Source organism: Balaenoptera musculus, chromosome 2 (genome assembly GCF_009873245.2).
Source record: "Balaenoptera musculus isolate JJ_BM4_2016_0621 chromosome 2, mBalMus1.pri.v3, whole genome shotgun sequence".
NCBI lineage: Eukaryota > Metazoa > Chordata > Mammalia > Artiodactyla > Balaenopteridae > Balaenoptera > Balaenoptera musculus.
Genome location: NC_045786.1, coordinates 68,478,724 through 68,498,043, shown reverse-complemented (window position 1 = coordinate 68,498,043; position 19,320 = coordinate 68,478,724). Strand labels below are relative to the sequence as shown.

Genomic DNA, 19,320 nt, shown 5'->3' with positions numbered 1-19,320 from the left:
CTTTATCCATTCATCTGTTGATGGACACTTAGGTTGCTTCCATGTCCTGGCTATTGTAAATAGAGCTGCAATGAACATTGTGGTACATGACTCTTTTTGAATTATGGTTTTCTCGGGGTATACGCCCAGTAGTGGGATTGCTGGGTCATATGATAGTTCTATTTTTAGTTTTTTAAGGAACCTCCATACTGTTCTCCACAGTGGCTGTATCAATTTACATTCCCACCAACGGTGCAAGAGGGTTCCCTTTCTCCACACCCTCTCCAGCATTTATTGTTCGTAGATTTTTTGATGATGGCCATTCTGACTGGTGTGAGATGATATCTCATTGTAGTTTTGATTTGCATTTCTCTAATGATTAATGATGTTGAGCATTCTTTCATGTGTTTGTTGGCAATCTGTATACCTTCTTTGCAGAAATGTCTATTTAGGTCTTCTATCCATGTTTGGATTGGGTTGTTTGTTTTTTTGATATTGAGCTGCATGAGCTGCTTATAAATTTTGGAGATGAATCCTTTGTCAGTTGCTGCATTTGCAAATATTTTCTCCCATTCTGAGGGTTGTCTTTTCGTCTTGTTTATGGTTTCCTTTGCTGTTCAAAAGCTTTGAAGTTTCATTAGGTCCCATTTGTTTATTTTTGTTTTTATTTCCATTTCTCTAGGAGGTGGGTCAAAAAGGATCTTGCTGTGATTTATGTCATACAGTGTTCTGCCTATGTTTTCCTCTAAGAGTTTGATAGTGTCTGGCCTTACATTTAGGTCTTTAAGTCAATTTGAGTTTATTTTTGTATATGATGTTAGGGAGTGTTCTACTTTCATTCTTTTACATGTAGCTGTCCAGTTCTCTCAGCACCACTTATTGAAGAGGCTGTCTTTTCTCCACTGTATATTCTTGCCTCCTTTATCAAAGATAAGATGACCATATGTGCGTGGGTTTATCTCTGGGATTTCTATCCTGTTCCACTGATCTATATTTCTGTTTTTGTGCCAGTACCATACTGTCTTGATTACTGTAGCTTTGTAGTATAGTCTGAAGTCAGGGAGCCTGATTCCTCCAGCTCCGTTTTTCTTTCTCAAGATTGCTTTGGCTATTCGGGGTCTTTTGTGTTTCCATACAAATTGTGAAATTTTTTGTTCTAGTTCTGTGAAAAATGCCAGTGGTAGTTTGATAGGGATTGCATTGAATCTGTAGATTGCTTTGGGTAGTAGAGTCATTTTCACTATGTTCATTCTTCCAATCCAAGAACATGGTATATCTCTCCAGCTGTTTGTATCATCTTTAATTTCTTTCATCAGTGTCTTATAATTTTCTGCATACAGGTCTTTTGTCTCCTTAGGTAGGTTTATTCCTAGATATTTTATTCTTTTTGTTGCAATGGTAAATGGGAATGTTTTCTTAATTTCACTTTCAGATTTTTCATCATTAGTGTATAGGAATGCAAGAGATTTCTGTGCATTAATTTTGTATACTGCTACTTTACCAAATTCATTGACTAACACTAGTAGTTTTCTGGTAGAGTCTTTAGGATTCTCTATGTATAGTATCATGTCATCTGCAAACAGTGACAGCTTTACTTATTCTTTTCCAATTTGGATTCCTTTTATTTCTTTTTCTTTTCTGATTGCTGTGGCTAAAACTTCCAAAACTACGTTGAATAATAGTGGTGAGAGTGGGCAACCTTGTCTTGTTCCTGATCTTAGTGGAAATGCTTTCATTTTTTCACCATTGAGGATGATGTTGGCTGTGGGTTTGTCATATACGGCCTTTATTATGTTGAGGTAAGTTCCCTCTATGACTACTTTCTGGAGGGTTTTTATCATAAATGGGTGTTGAATTTTGTCAAAAGCTTTTTCTGCATCTATTGAGATGATCATATGGTTTTGCTCCTTCAACTTGTTAATATGGTGTATCACATTGATTGATTTGCGTATACTGAAGAATCCTTGCATTCCTGGGATAAACCACACTTGATCATGGTGTATGATCTTTTTAATGTGCTGTTGGATTCTGTTTGCTAGCATTTTGTTGAGGATTTTTGCATCTATGTTCATCAGTGATATTGGCCTGTAGTTTTCTTTCTTTCTGACATCTTTGTCTGGTTTTGGTATCAGGGTGATGGTGGCCTAGTAGAGTTTGGGAGTGTTCCTCCCTCTGCTATATTTTGGAAGAGTTTGAGAAGGATAGGTGTTAGCTATTCTCTAAATGTCTCATAGAATTCGCCTGTGAAGCCATCTGGTCCTGGGCTTTTGTTTGTTGGAAGATTTTTAATCACAGTTTCAATTTCAGTGCTTGTGACTGGTCTGTTCATATTTTCTATTTCTTCCTGGTTCAGTCTCGGTAGGTTGTGCTTTTCTAAGAATTTGTCCATTTCTTCCAGGTTGTCCATTTTATTGGCATATAGTTGCTTGTAGTAATCTCTCATGATCCTTTGGATTTCTGCAGTGTCAGTTGTTACTTCTCCTTTTTCATTTCTAATTCTATTGATTTGAGTCTTCTCCCTTTTTTTCTTGATGAGTCTGGCTAATGGTTTATCAATTTTGTTTATCTTCTCAAAGAACCAGATTTTAGTTTTATTGATCTTTGCTATCGTTTCCTTCATTTCTTTTTCATTTATTTCTGATCTTTATGAGTTCTTTCCTTCTGTTAACTTTGGGGGTTTTTTGTTCTTCTTTCTCTAATTGCTTTAGGTGTAAGGTTAGGTTGTTTATTTGAGATGTTTCTTGTTTCTTAAGGTAGGATTGTATTGCTATAAACTTCCCTCTTAGAACTGCTTTTGCTGCATCCCATAGGTATTGGGTCGTCGTGTTTTCATTGTCATTTGTTTCTAGGTATTTTTTGATTTCCTCTTTGATTTCTTCAGTGATCTCTTGGTTATTAAGTAGTGTATTGTTTAGCCTCCATGCATTTGTATTTTTTACAGGTTTTTTCCTGTAATTGATATCTAGTTTCATAGCATTGTGGTCGGAAAAGATACTTGATACGATTTCAATTTTCTTAAATTTACCAAGGCTTGATTTGTGACCCAAGATATGATCTATCCTGGAGAATGTTCCATGAGCACTTGAGAAGAAAGTGTATTCTGTTGTTTCTGGATGGAATGTCCCGTAAATATCAATTACGTCCATCTTGTTTAATGTATCATTTAAAGCTTGTGTTTCCTTATTTATTTTCATTTTGGAGGATCTGTCCACTGGTGAAAGTGCTGTGTTCAAGACCCCCTACTATGATTGTGTTACTGTCAATTTCCCCTTTTATGGCTGTTAGTATTTGCCTTATGTATTGAGGTGCTCCTATGTTGGGTGCATAAATATTTACAATTGTTATATCTTCTTCTTGGAATGATACGTTGATCATTATGTAGTGTCCTTCTCTGTCTCTTGCAATAGTCTTTGTTTTAAAGTTTATTTTGTCTGATATGAGAATTGCTAATCAAGTCCAGGAAGCACAGAGAGTCCCATACAGGATAAATCCAAGGAGAAACACACCAAGACATATATTAATCAAACTATCAAAAATTAAACACAAAGAAAAAATATTAAAAGCAGCAAGGGAAGAACAACAAATAACATACAAGGGAATCCCCATAAGGTTAACATCTGATCTTTCAGGAGAAGCTCTGCAAGCCAGAAGGGAGTGGCAGGACATATTTAAAGTGATGAAGGGTAAAAACCTACAACCAAGATTACTCTACCCAGCAAGGATCTCATTCAGATTTGACAGAGAAATTAAAACCTTTACAGAGAAGCAAAAGCTAAGAGAATTCAGCACCACCAAACCAGCTCTACAACAAATGCTAAAGGAACTTCTCTAGGCAGGAAACACAAGAGAAGGAAAAGACCTACAAAAACAAACCCAAAACAATTAAGAAAATGGGAATAGGAACATACGTATTAATAATTACCTTAAATGTAAATGGATTAAATGCTCCAACCAAAAGACATAGACTGGCTGAATGGATACAAAAACAAGACCCATATATATGCTGTCTACAAGAGACCCACTTCAGACCTAGGGACACATACAGACTGAAAGTGAGGGGATGGAAAAAGATATTCCATGCAAATGGAAATCAAAAGAAAGCTGCAGTAGCTATACTCATTTCAGATAAAATAGACTTTAAAATAAAGAATGCTACAAGAGACAAGGAAGGACACTACATAATGATCAGGGGATCAATCCAAGGAGAAGATATAACAATTATAAATATATATGCACACAACATAGGAGCACCTCAATACATAAGGCAACTGTAACAGCTATAAAAGAGGAAATCGACAGTAACACAAAAATAGTGGGGGACTTTAACACCTCACTTACACCAATGGACAGATTATCCAAAATGAAAATAAACAAGGAAACAGAAGCTTTAAATGGCACAACAGACCAGACAGATTTATAGCTACTTTTTTAATTTTTATTTATTTATTTATTTTTTGGCTGTGCTGGGTCTTCGGTTCGTGCGAGGGCTTTCTCTAGTTGCGGCAAGTGGGGGCCACTCTTCGTCGCGGTGCGGGGACCGCTCTTCATCGCGGTGCGCGGGCCTCTCACTATCGCGGCCCCTCCCGTTGCGGGGCACAGGCTCCAGACGCGCAGGCTCAGTAGTTGTGGCTCACGGGCCCAGCCGCTCCGCGGCATGTGGGATCTTCCCAGACCAGGGCTCGAACCCGTGTCCCCTGCATTAGCAGGCAGACTCTCAACCACTGCGCCACCAGGGAAGCCCCCAGACCAGACAGATTTAATTGATATTTATAGGACATTCCATCCAAAAACAGCAGATTACACTTTCTTCTCAAGTGCGCACAGAACATTCTCCAGGATAGATCACATCTAGGGTCACAAATCAAGCCTCAGTAAATTTAAGAAAATTGAAATCATATCAAGCATCTTTTCTGATCACAACACTATGAGATTAGAAATGAATTACTGGGAAAAAATGTGAAAAACACAAACACATGCAGACTAAACAATATGTTACTAAATAACCAAGAGATCACTGAAGAAATCAAAGAGGAAATCAAAAAATACCTAGAGACAAATGACAATGAAAACACGACGATCCAAAACCTATGGGATGCAGCAAAAGCAGTTCTAAGAGGGAAGTTTATAGCTATACAAGCCTACCTCAAGAAACAAGAAAAATCTCAAATAAACAATCTAACGTTACACCTAAAGGAACTAGAGAAAGAAGAACAAACAAAACCCAAAGTTAGCAGAAGGAAATATATCATAAAGATCAGAGCAGAAATAAATGAAATAGAAACAACGAAAACAGCAGCAAAGATCAATAAAACTAAAAGCTGGTTCTTTGAGAAGATAAACAAAATTGATAAACCATTAGCCAGACTCATCAAGAAAAAGAGGGAGAGGACTCAAGTCAATAAAATTAGAAATGAAAAAGGAGAAGTTACAACAGACACGGCAGAAATACAAAGCATCCTAAGAGACTACTACAAGCAACTCTGTGCCAATAAAATGGACAACCTGGAAGAAATGGACAAATTCTTAGAAAGGTATAACCTTCCATGACTAAACCAGGAAGAAATAGAGAATATGTACAGACCAATCACAAGTAATGAAATTGAAACTGTGATTAAAAATCTTCCAACAAACAAAAGTCCAGGACCACATGGCTTCAAAGGTGAATTCTATCAAACATTTACAGAAGAGCTAACACCCATCCTTCTCAAACTCTTCCAAAAAATTGCAGAGGAAGGAACACTCCCTAACTCATTCTATGAGGCCACCATCACCCTGATACCAAAAGCAGACAAAGATACTACAAAAAAAGAAAATTACAGACCAATAACACTGATGAATATAGATGCGAAAATCCTCAACAAAATACTAGCAAACAGAATCCAACAACACATTAAAAGGATCATACAGCATGATCACGTGGGATTTATCCCAAGGATGCAAGGCCTCTTCAATATACGCAAATCAATCAATGTGATACACCATATTAACAAATTGAAGAATAAAAACCATATGATCATCTCAATAGATGCAGAAAAAGCTTTTGACAAAATTCAACACCCATTTATGATAAGAACTCTCCAGAAAGTGGGCATAGAGGGAACCTACCTCAACATAATAAAGGCCATATATGACAAACCCACAGCAAACATCATTCTCAATGGTGAAAAACTGAAAGCATTTCCTCTAAGATCAGGAACAAGACAAGGATGTCCACTCTCAGCACTATTATTCAACATAGTTTTGGAAGTCCTAGCCATGGCAGCCAGAGAAGAAAAAGAAATAAAAGGAATACAAATTGGAAAAGAAGAAGTAAAGCTGTCACTGTTTGCAGATGACATGATACTATACATAGAGAATCCTAAAAATGCCACCAGAAAACTACTAGAGCTAATCAATGAATTTGGTAAAGTTGCAGGATACAAAATTAATGCACAGAAATCTCTTGCATTCCTATACACTAATGTTGAAAAATTTGAAAGAGAAATTAAGGAAACACTCACATTTACCACTGCAACAAAAAGAATAAAATACCTAGGAATAAACCTACCTAGGGAGACAAAAGACCTGTATGCAGAAAATTATAAGACACTGATGAAAGGAATTAAAGATGATACCAACAGATGGAGAGATATACCATGTTCTTGGATTGGAAGAATCAATATTGTGAAAATGACTCTACTACCCAAAGCAATCTACAGATTCAATGCAATCCGTATCAAATTACCAATGGCATTTTTTACAGAACTAGAACAAAAAATCTTAAAATTTGTATGAAGACACAAAACACGCCAAATAGCCAAAGCAGTCTTGAGGGAAAAAAGCGGAGCTGGAGGCATCAGACTCCCTGACTTCAGACTATACTACAAAGCTACAGTCATCAAGACAATATGGTACTGGTACAAAACAGAAACATAGATCAATGCAACAAGATAGAAAACCCAGAGATAAACCCACGCATCTATGGTCAACTAATCTATGACAAAGGAGGCAAGGATATACAATGGAGAAAAGACAGTGTCTTCAATAAGTGGTGCTGGGAAAACTGGACAGCTACATGTAAAAGAATGAAATTAGAACACTCCCTAACACCATACACAAAAATAAACTCAAAATGGATTGGAGACCTAAATGTAAGACCAGACACTATAAAATTGTTAGAGGAAAACATAGGAAGAACACTCTTTGACATAAATCACAGCAAGATCTTTTTTGATCTACCTCCTAGAGTAATGGAAATAGAAACAAAAATAAACAAATGGGACCTAATGAAACTTCAAAGCTTTTGAACAGCAAAGGAAACCATAAACAAGACGAAAAGACAACCCTCAGAATGGGAGAAAATATTTGCGAACGAATCAACGGACAAAGGATTAATCTCCAAAATATATAAACAGCTCATGCAGCTCAATATTAAAGAAACAAACAACCCAATCCAAAAATGGACAGAAGACCTAAATAGACATTTCTCCAAAGAAGACATACAGATGGCCAAGAGGCACATGAAAAGCTGCTCAACATCACTAATTATTAGAGAAATGCAAATCAAAACTACAATAAGGTATCACCTCACACCCGTTAGAATGGGCATCATCAGAAAATCTACAAACAACAAATGCTGGAGAGGGTGTGGAGAAAAGGGAACCCTCCTGCACTGTTGGTGGGAATGTAAACTGATACAGCCACTATGCAGAACAGTATGGAGGTTCCTTAAAAAACTAAAAATAGAATTACCATATGATCCAGCAATCCCACTACTGGGCATATACCCAGAGAAAACCATAATTCAAAAAGACACATGCACCCCAATGTTCATTGCAGCACTATTTACAATAGCCAGGTCATGGAAGCAACCTAAATGCCCATCAACAGACGAATGTATAAAGAAGATGTGGTACATATATACAATGGAATATTACTCAGCTATAATAAGGAACGAAATTGGGTCATTTGTTTAGCCGTGGATGGATCTAGAGACTGTCATACAGAGTGAAGTAAGTCAGAAAGAGAAAAACAAATATCGTATATTAACGCATGTATGTGGAAACTAGAAAAATGGTACAGATGAACCGGTTTGCAGGGCAGTAGTTGAGACACAGATGTAGAGAACAAATGTATGGACACCAAGGGGGGAAAGTCGCGGTGGGGTGGGGATGGTGGTGTGCTGAATTGGGCGATTGGGATTGACATGTATACACTGATGTGTATAAAATTGATGACTGATAGGAACCTGCTGTTTTAAAAAATAAATTAAATTAAATTAAAAAATTAAAGAAAAAGAGTAAGAAAATAACCATTTAAGAGGTTTTTATTTCTATAATGTTTCTTAAGAGAACTGAGAGGAGCTTAAACACTGGGCAAAAATAAAATAAAAAAACTCTTCCTTGCTGTATGTCAATTATATCTCAATAAAACTGAAAAACAAGAAAAAAGAAAAGCTCATCCTCAGTCGTTAAATGCAAATAAAAGGGACTAAATAAGCAGAGTTAACTAAGGAGTAATTAATAACAGCTAATGTTTACATAGCACTTACTATGTACCAGGCACTACCCTAAGTTCTTTACAGATATGAAACATTTAATCTTCACAAAAAGCCTGTGAAATAAAATACTACTTTATCCTTGTTTCATGCATGAGGAAACTGAGGCACAAAGAGTCAAAGAACTTGTCCAAGACATGCATCTGGAATGCAAATCCAGCAGGTTAGCTGGAGTCCATTCTGTTCACACTATGTTACACTGCCTCTTTATTCTTTCAGCAGAGAATTAATGCTCTCTCTGACAACACTGGGACCAATACTTCAGAGTAAGGAAAAATAGGAGCTCGTGTATGGTTTTGTTTTCAGTGCAACAAGTCTACCTTGAACACTTTGATTAATTAATAAGACCTAGAAATGGTTCTAATGACATTGTCAATTTGCTTTGAATCCAAAACCAACAAATCTACAAAATAAAGGAAAATTCACCAATGGGAAAATGGCAAGTATCTGTGAGCCTGAACAGTCTTGCTAAAACACCAAACCAAATCTTGAAACAAGGTTAAGCTGGACATCAGATTATGGAAGAGTTCAGAAACCCTTCTTGCCATCACTATCAGTACCACATGAGGCCTGTAAAACTTATTTGCTATCATGATCTTCTTCCTCCATAATCTCACCACTGTCACATGTAATCATCAAATCAAAATGCAAGGATAGCATGAAAGAAGAGGGCATTTTGTATATGAATGGCTGTTGACAAGTACGGGTCACATAGCTGCAAATAACTCTTTTAGGATACAACTGAGATACCGTCAACATCCATTTTTCGAATTACCTATTTAAACATTTTAAACAAATATGGCTACTACCTTAAAATTGCAGATTTTTCTAAAAGAAAATTTGGAATTGAAAGATATTTATAGATAATAAGCTAACACATATACAGTGTTTTCTTATATGTACTGGAACATGATTCTAAATTCATTTAACCATCACAATAACTTATAAGGTAGATGCTACTATCACTCTCATTTTACAATTGTGAAACTGAGGCACAGAGAAGTTATGTTACTTTCTCAAGGTCACAAAGCCAATAAGTGTCAGAGATAGACACTTCATATCCAGACACTATGGCTCCAGAGTCTGTGCTCTGAACCATTTGGCTATACTGATCTTAACAACTACACAATACAGATCTATTTTACTATCTTATTGAGGGGGTTAAAAAAATTTTCAGACTCCTAAAATTTGTGTTTTATCCAGTCACATATCAATACACTCCATTTCTTTTTCTTGTAGCTTACCTAAAGCTTCAGTATTTCTCTTCTTGCAAGCTTAAAAGAAGAGAGCACATAAGAGCTCAATAAATGTAAATTATTTTAGGAAGGATGTAGTTCTAACTATGGTCATAACAGCTTTGCTTGTAATATAAAAAACTTAGGGCTTCCCTGGTGGCGCAGTGGTTGGGAGTCCGCCTGCCAATGCAGGGGACACGGGTTCGAGCCCTGGTCTGGGAAGATCCCACATGCCACGGAGCAACTAGGCCCGTGAGCCACAACTACTGAGCCTGCGAGTCTGGAGCCTGTGCTCCGCAACAAGAGAGGCTGCTACAGTGAGAGGCCCGCGCACCGCGATGAGGGGTGGCCCCCGCTTGCCGCAGCTGGAGAGAGCCCTCGCACAGAAACGAAGACCCAACACAGCCATAAATAAACAAACAAATAAATAAATAATTAAAAAAAAAAAAAAACCATCAGCGAATCTGAAATTTAAGATTTAAAAAAAAAAAACTTAGAATCTAAATGTCTTACAATAGAAGATGGAATAAATTGTGGCACATCCACTTAATGTAGTAATATTTAGCCATTCAAAGCTGTTATATATGAAAAGATGTTAAACCTCCACAATAATCAAAGAAATGCAAATTAAAATTAGAATGATTTCTTCTTATCAGATAGTAAAAAGGGATTGATAACAACCAGTGTTGGTGAGGTACAGGACCTGGGAAAGGCCATTCTTATAGAGGACGGTTGCTGGGAATATAAACTGTCACAACTTTTTCAGAGCAATCTGTCAACACTTCTCAAAATGTACACCATACCCATCAATTCTAGTTACAATTATTTATTCTTCCAGAAACACTCCAATAAATATACAAAGAAAAAGGCACAAAATTGATCAAAGCAGCATTATTAGTAATGGGAAAAACTGGAAATAACTTGTATTCATCATTCTTCATTTGTATTTTCTGGAATACTATACAATCATTGAAAGAATTAAGTAGAGAGCTATATTAACTGATAAAGATGGATAGTTTAAAAAAAGCTTATATCAGAATATATTGAAATTTCCAACTTTTGAAAAATAAAGGATGAATTTATCCATATTATATATACTCCACATATGTGCACACAAAAGGGTCTGGAAGGATACAAGCCAAATTGTTAATTGTTAATCCTGGCAAAGGATCACAAAAGATGGAAGCAGGAACAAGAACTTTCACTCTTTACTTCCTAGATCTACGATTTGCTCCCCTCCCCCTCTCAATTTTTTTTTTTTGAGTACATATTTCTTTTTAAAATTTAAAACAGCAATTAAAAAAAAAAGATAATTACAATTACAGATCATGCATGGCCTTAAGGCTACTGGAAGGACTCTGGCTTTTACTAAGAGTGAGATGGGGAGCCATTAAGGGTTGTAAACCAAAGAGAGATATGATCTAATTTGTTTTAAAAGCATCCCTCTTGCTGCTATGTGAAGAATAGGTTGTAGGAAGAAGAAGTAGAAGCAGTGATCAGCTAAACCAGGTGTCTGGCAAACTACGGCCTGCGTTTGACCCAAGGCCTGTTTTTGCACAACTGAGCTAAGACTGGTAAAAAGGTTGTTTTTAAAACAAAGGATGAATTTGCGACAGAGCCTGTATATGACCTGCAAAAGCTAACTTACCGTTTAGCCCTTTATTCAAAAGTTTGCCTAACTCCTGAATTAGGAGACCACTGCAATAATCCAGTTAAGAGATGATTATGGCTTGGATCAGGGCTGCAGCATGTGGAGAAGCTGAGAAGTGTTCAAGTTCAAAATATGTTTTGAAATGAAAGTCAACAGAATTTACAGAAGAACTGAATGAGAGGTAGAAGATAAAGGTTAAGGATTACTCCAAGGACTTTTAGTCTGAGTAACTAGAAGAGTGGAATTTCCTTTTACTAGAGGAGGAAAATTATGGGGATAAGTAGATTTGGAGAGGGACACTAGGAGTTCAGTTTTGGACATGTTAAATTTGAGATAACCTATTTGATAAGATATCCAAGAAGAGATAATGAATTAGAAAGATCCAGAGGGGACACAGAAATTTAGAAGTCATCCACACATAGCCTGTATTTAAACGATTAGATCATCAACGAAGTGAGTTTAGATTTAAAGATAAATGGTCTGAGGACTGAACCCTAGGGCACTCTGTTGTGTAGCGGTTAGGGAATTGGGAAGAAATTAGCAAAGGCAGAAAGGGAATAACTGGTGAGGTAGGAGGAAAAAAGCCAGAAAGCACAGAGGATAGAGACTGCATCTTCTCTTCCTGCCACTGTTTCAAGAAGGGAGAAGTGATCATCTATGTCTAAATGTACTAAAAAATTAAGATGAATTGATCACTGGATTCAGCAAGTGCAATCTTGGTGGAATGATGGAGACAAAAGCCTAACTGGAAAGAGCCAAAGTGAGGAAGGAGACAGAATACAGTCAACTCTTGAGACGTTTTATTATAAAGAACAATCAAATGGGGGAATAGATGGAGTGGGATATAAAGATCAAGAAGCTTTGTAAAGATGGGAGGTATTGTAACATGCTTTTGCATGCTGGAGGAAATAACCCACTAGAGAATGAAAAAGTGATGATTCAAAAAAAAGTAGGGAGGATTGCTGACTCCATGTCTCAAATAGGTGAGTATATGGGATCTAGTGCACAAGTGGAGGGGTTACCCTTGGCGAATGCATCACTTTTGCAGTAAGGGGGAAAAATTATTTAATTACAAAAAAAAGGAAAGCTTTTTGCACAGCTCTTTTTGAAAGTACAACTAAATTACTTTCCTAAAAATAAAATATCTGACATCTTTAAAAAATCTATTTTTTAATTCAGTAATTGTGCTATGCTGTTTTCCAAAGATTTATTTTAAATTATGCTCTTTTCATCCGTGGCTAATTTTATCAGTGCAAAAGAGTCACTTACCATACTGTTATTGAGATTCTTGTCAACTTTGCAGAATGTGTGTGGTGGACTTTCTCCTTTACTGGGTATAATAATACATATGTCTGTAACAGCCAACGTATTCTGAGTCATGTTTTCAGAGGCTCTTCGGTAAGTGATATAAATTCTTTGTGATGAGGTACTCCCGCTAATATTTGCAGGGCGTCCGTAGGGAGTACTCTGGATAACTTCACACCCCTGTTTCAATCTTTCTTTCCAGTCATATAAAACCCTAAAAAATAAATAAAATAAATTAGTACACAATTACAAAGCACCTGCAAATACAAAAGGTAATATTGTCAGGAATCATAAACTGATCCTTAAATGTAGCAGATATTCCAATTGTACTGCAAGTTTGAATGCACCGTCCCATATAAAATTAAAGAATAACTGGGGACTTCTCTGGTGACACAGTGGTTAAGACTCCATGCCCCCAATTCAGGGGGCCCGGGTTCAATCCCTGGTCAGGGAACTGGATCCTACATGCATGCCGCAACTAAGAGTTTGCATGCCACAACTACAGAGCCAGTGAGCCGCAACTAAAGGAGCCCTCAAGCTGCAACTAAGGAGCCCAAGTGCCGCAACTAAGGAGCCTGCCTGCCACAACTAAGACCCAGAGCAACCAAATAAATAAATATTTTTAAAAATAAAAATAAATTAAATTAAATTAAAAATTAAAGAGTAACTGTTTTCCCTACCAAAAATTAATAATGTAAGGAAAATTCATATTAACCTCTGTTTATTGACATAAACCACAGAATAGCAATTTTGTGCAAAGGTGCTTATTTTAGCATTCCATTTAATAGATAGATAGATAGACGGACAGATAGGTGTATGTATGTACATATGTCTCTAAAACCAAGCATCATCTTTAGAAAAAGCAACCTTGTATTTTGACCAAAGTTAAAATTTTACAAAAGGCTCCTTGCCATACAGTAGAGAACCTGCTTGCACATTTTTACCTCCAATACTTCCTTCAGCTTTAAGAGAGAGTTTTAAGGCTTTCAAAAGAGTAAATGACCTTAAGTCTATCTTTCATCAAAAGTACAAGTGAAAGTTTCCCCCTTCTCCTTTATGGTAAAATCATAAGTTTTTAATAAAGGACAGGCCAGGCACCCATTCCTTAAGTTTTCTAAATACTATTACTTAAAGTACTCGGGAAAACAAAGAAAACATCATGCTTGAATAATATTAGTTTATTCCCTCACAGAATTCACTAATTTGTACTTTAATGCTAAGTCTTTGGCATTAGCAAAAAAAAAAAAAAAAATTAAAGCCCTGTTAAATGTTTCTTCATTTGCTATAAAAATTATTATAGAATGTAATGTCCCTAACATCAATTGGTATTCCCTTTTATAAAATCCCATTATACAAATAAAATTTAGTGCCAAAAATTGGTCAAATTATTTCTTTCTAATACAATTTTTAATTTCCCTTTTGTCTCAGCTGTCAGCAAACTTAAAAATTTTTTTCTTTAAACATTCTATTTTGAAAATTTAGAGTGAAATTTGATGCTTAATCATAGCAGCTATGTATATCCCAATGTTAGCCTAATTGCTTACTCCTCCTCCTCTTGATCTTGCTTTTCTGTCTTGTTTTTTCTTAATCCTAAAAAATGGCATTGTCAAACTATTACATATAGAATGGATAAACAACAAGGTCCTACTGTATATAGCACAGGGAACTATATTCAATATTGAGGTAAACCACAATGGAAAAGAATATAAAAAATGTATATATGTGTATAACTAATCACCTTGCTGTAAAGCAGAAATTAACACAACATTGTAAATCAACTATACTTCAATTTTAAAAAATAAATAAGTAAAAAATTTTAAAAAGGCATTGTAACAGAGAAGTTAGACATATCTGAATTCGAACTCCTACCACCTGGTACCAGCTGTATTATCTTAGGCAGTTACTTAACTTCTCTGAGCCTTATACTATTCAACTACAAAATCTAAAAATCTAACTCATAGGATCTTGGCAGAATTAGATGAGAGTACAAGTAGGGTCTCCAAAATAATGTCTGGCACACAGATGTTCAACTGAAAACAAGAAAAGAAAAATACAACACACAGAACAACAAACCACTATTTACTACCTCAAATTCTTAAAAGATATGGAAAGTAAGTACATTTGATACATAAGCTACCTATTTTCTTTAATCAGGTATTGTGCTGTTGTATACATTACTTGTATCACTATTTTTGATTTTTATATTGTCGGGTAACTTTTCTTATCTGTTTAAACTATAAGCTTAGTTTAAAGGCAATAATGATGTTATATCCTCCACAATGACAAATATATGAGAATAGCCATAAGAGTGGTTAATTTATTCATTCCAATTCAAGTCCTTTCCTGTTGGAGAATCCTTCCTATGCCTGGAAAATTCCTCATCTCTAATTTAGGCAGCTCCAACACCCTAACAAGAATCTGCAACACTCCCTTCATTTTATCTGCAAACTAGAATTCTGACAGTGACCAGTGATCATAGGAGCAACTTAACGTAATCTTTTAAAAATAAGATCTAATAGCTGGCTTATTTTCCCAAATATGTAAACTTCATATGAAGCAATATTATACCTGTTCTGAAATCCACTTAAAATTACTGTAATAAATTCATGAATTAACACAATAAAGACTGAGTTTAATATAACTTTTATTAAACATTAGGTAATAGAATTTAAAAGTAGAAGAATGTTCAGGAGCTCTTCCAATTCATCCTATCTCCCCTTAGGCATGAGTAAACACGGCTATTCACTTTCAGACTTAATATATTGGGAGATGGAACTTTTATAGCCCTTCTACTGATGTTAGTAGGGACATTGCTATCTTCCTTATTTTTAACCAGAATATTTTAAGTTAAGCCTATCCCCTTTTGCAACAGAGCCACGGAAACAAGAAAGTTAATCTTCATTCCCTATAAACCCTTCATCTATCGTGAAGACATTAATAGAGCTACTCCTAGCCTTCCTTTGGCCTTTTTCTTTCAGTTTTTCAGGGAGAATCTTCTACATAAATAAATACATATGTGTATATATATTTACATTTATATATTCCTCTTTTACATATATATTCCTCTTTTTTTAAAAAACCCAATCGTTGCAGAAATTGACAAGGTGATCCTAAAATTCATAGGAAAATTCAAGGGACCCAGAATAATCAAAACAATTTTGAAAAAGAACAAACTTGGAAGACTCACACTTCCTAATGTAAAAACTTACTACGAAGCCACAGTAACCAAAACTGTGTAGTACTGGATAGGAGAGACATACAGACAAATGGAATAGAATTGAGAGTCCAGAAATAAACCCATACATTTATCACCAATTAATTTTTGAAAATGGGGAAAGAATATTCTCATCAACAGATGGTGCTGAAAGTGGATATCCATATGCCAAAGAGTAAGGTTGTACTCTTTCCTCAACATATACAAAAATTAACTCAAAATGGATCAAAGACCTAAATGTAAAGGCTGAAACGATAAAACTCTTAGACAAAAACTTAAATGTAAATCTTCGTAACTCTGGATTAGTTAAAGCCTTCTTAGATACAACACCAAAACACAAGCAACAAAAGAAAAAAATACATAAATCAGAATTCATCAAAATAAAAACTTTTCAGCTCCAAAGGATACCATAAAGAAAGTGAAAAGACAACCCACAGAATAAGAAAAAATATTTGTAAACCACTCATATGATAAGGAACTTACATGTAGAATATATAAAGAACTCCCGAAGCTCAACAATAAAAAGACAACCCAATTTAAAAATGGGTAAAGGATTCTGAATAGACATTTCTCCAAAGATATATAGATGGCTAATAAGCACATGAAAAGATGCTCAACATCATTAGCCATCAGGTGAATGCAAATCAAGACTACAGTTAGATACCATCTCACACCCACGAGGAGAGCTATAATCAAAATGATAATATAAAATGTTGGCTAGGACTGGCAGAAATTGGAACCTTCATACACTGCTGATGGGAATGCAGGGTGGTACAGCTACTTTGGAAGACAGACTGGCAGTTCCTCAAAAGGTTAAACACAGAATTACCATATGACCCAGCAATTCCACTCCTAAGTACATATATAAGGGAAATGAAAACATATGTCTATACGAAAACTTTTACATTAACATTTCCGGTAGCGTTACTCACAACAGCCAAAAAGTAGAAACAACTCACATGTCCATCATCTGATGAATGGATAAATAAATTGTGGTAGACCCATAAGATGGACTATCATTCAGCCATATAAAGGAATAAAGTACAGACACATACTACAACATGGATAAACCCTGAAAACATTATGCTAAGTGAAAGAAGCCAGCCACAAGGTAACCATATACAGTATGATTCTACTGATATAAAATGTCCAGAATTAGGCACATCCACAGAGACAGAAAGTAGACTGGTGACTGTCTACAGCTGAGGGGGTTAGGGAGAATTAGACAGAAACTATAATGAATACAGGATTGTTTATTTTGGGGGCATGATAAAATGTTATAAAATTTATTGTGGTGATGGTTTCACAACTCTATAAATATACTAAAAACAACTGAATTGTACAATTTAAGTGGGTGAGTTGGATGGTATGAATTATAACTCAGTAAGGCTATTATATAAAAAGGGAGCCCCAAGTACAACACAATATCTTAAATAAAGCACTAATTTACCCAAGATCCTTGTGTGATGCATACAGACTTAAGCACCCAACTATAATGATCATTATAACTGATCCTTAAAAGCCATCTTTTTCTCATACTTTAAAAATAATAAAAAAATAAAAATAAAAAAATAATAAAAATTTTATGATCAGGATAATACATTAATTTCTGATACTTTCCTGTAAATGTTTTTCAAATTATCTCCCCTATCTTTTTTTTTTTTGAAGATTTTTTTGATGTGGACCATTTTTAAAGTCTTTATTGAATTTGTTACAATATTGCTTCTGTTTTATATTTTGGTTTTTTGGCCGCGAGGCATGTGGGATCTTAGCTCCCTGACCAGGGATTGAACCCGCACCCCCTGCATTAGAAGGCAAAGTCTTAACCACTGGACCGCCAGGGAAGTCCGTCCCCTATCTTTAATAGAAAGAAACTCAGACAAAAATGCTAGAACCTGTAGAATGAAGAGACACTGAAAAGATATAAGGAACACAGGAAGAGAATACAGGATTCTGGATATAAACGTGTCTATTTTTCTAAAGCTGCCATGTATCTATTAATAAACAAATTGAACAGTTAACTTCAAAATCTATAAGGTATATTATTTGGATCAATAACAATAATGCTTTTTAAAAACTACTTACCCCAGATCTGTAAGTGGAGGCTTATCTCTTCCTCTTCTATAGCAAAGGAAAATCTGCGGCCCCACAAGACTTCCATTATTGAGATCAGCTGACAGTCCAGTTGGGGTAACATCAATACACGTGTAATCCCGTGGCACTTCCTCCCCAAGAGATTTAATAATAACTGAAACATCTGTGATAGGTTCTTTTGGTTTAGCTACTTTATGACAAGCATCATTGAAGTGAATTTCTTCTTCAAGAGGCTTTGAAACATCAGTTAATCCTGCTACAACAAAGTAGTCAGCAACACGAGGCCCCTTATCTTCAATCATCTTCCATTACAGAAGGTTACATCTGAAAGAAAAGTAAAAGACTAGTATTCTCCTGTACTAAGTCAAATAAATATTCTCCTATAATAAGTCAAATAAATATAAGTGGTTTGTGTACAAATAAGAAAAAACTAAAAAAAGTGCACTACCTCCCTGATTAAACACACTAGTATTACACATTTCACTTTCATATGTTAAAAGTATGCTTTTTTTAAAAAAAACAGGACTATATATATTTAGCATTATTTTTTGATTATAAAATTAATGCATAAATTTCCATTTTTGGCAATATGGAAGCCTAGATTACCTAAGTAGACAACAAAAAAGCACACGTTCTTTAAAATGCATAGACTAACTTGTAAAAATGTAAGGGGAAATTCCCAGGGCCCCAAAACAGTGAGGAAACCAAAATGCCAGAATGCAGTGTATAAGCTCATACTGGGTGGGAGAATTTGGCTGATCTCCTCAGTAATCAAGGGGCGTGTATTTTTAAAAGGTACTACAGGGACAGGAGACAATGCTTTGGGACCACATAAGATAGCGGATTAGAATTGAGACATCTGTATAAAACCAAGAGCCTCAAAGAACTACATCCCCAGTTAAGGAGTGAATTTTACAAATCCATCCACTGGTACAGGGAGATAATAAAGTTTGCCTCAATCTGAGCCCTACTTTGGGGGGAGTAAAAAGTCTCTTCTGAGAATGTATAACAATAGGCCTACTCACACTTGGATCTGAGGTTTGATCTTAAGCCATCTGCATGGTCCCAGGATGCTCCAAACTGAGATATTAATGATAACTGTGTTCCCAGGCTAGTGATAGCCCTGGGGAAGCAAATGCAAAAAAGTTCTAGAGGGTACCCTCAACACAGGTTTTCCACAGATAAAGCCCTGTTGAAGATGACCTCCTATTCTAAAATTATAAAACACACAAAGAAAAATCCACCCTGAATGAGTTTCAGAAGATACAAAAAACAGAAGAACTTCAAATAATAAAAGTAGGGCAGC

At 35.7% G+C, this 19,320-nt stretch overlaps 1 protein-coding gene across 8 annotated transcripts in view; it reads right to left on the bottom strand.

Moving 5' to 3' along the window:
- Positions 1-19,320, bottom strand: part of DENND4A (DENN domain containing 4A) — a 130,931-nt gene that overhangs the window by 77,785 nt on the left and 33,826 nt on the right. For all 8 annotated transcript variants that reach the window (XM_036842590.1, XM_036842587.1, XM_036842592.1 and 5 more), the window contains 2 exons: positions 18,006-18,338; positions 12,671-12,920 (listed from right to left, as the gene is read on the bottom strand). In XM_036842590.1, coding sequence (XP_036698485.1) covers positions 12,671-12,920; positions 18,006-18,316 — 561 coding nt within the window. In that variant the 5' untranslated portion in view covers positions 18,317-18,338. The remainder of the gene's footprint in view (positions 1-12,670; positions 12,921-18,005; positions 18,339-19,320) is intronic.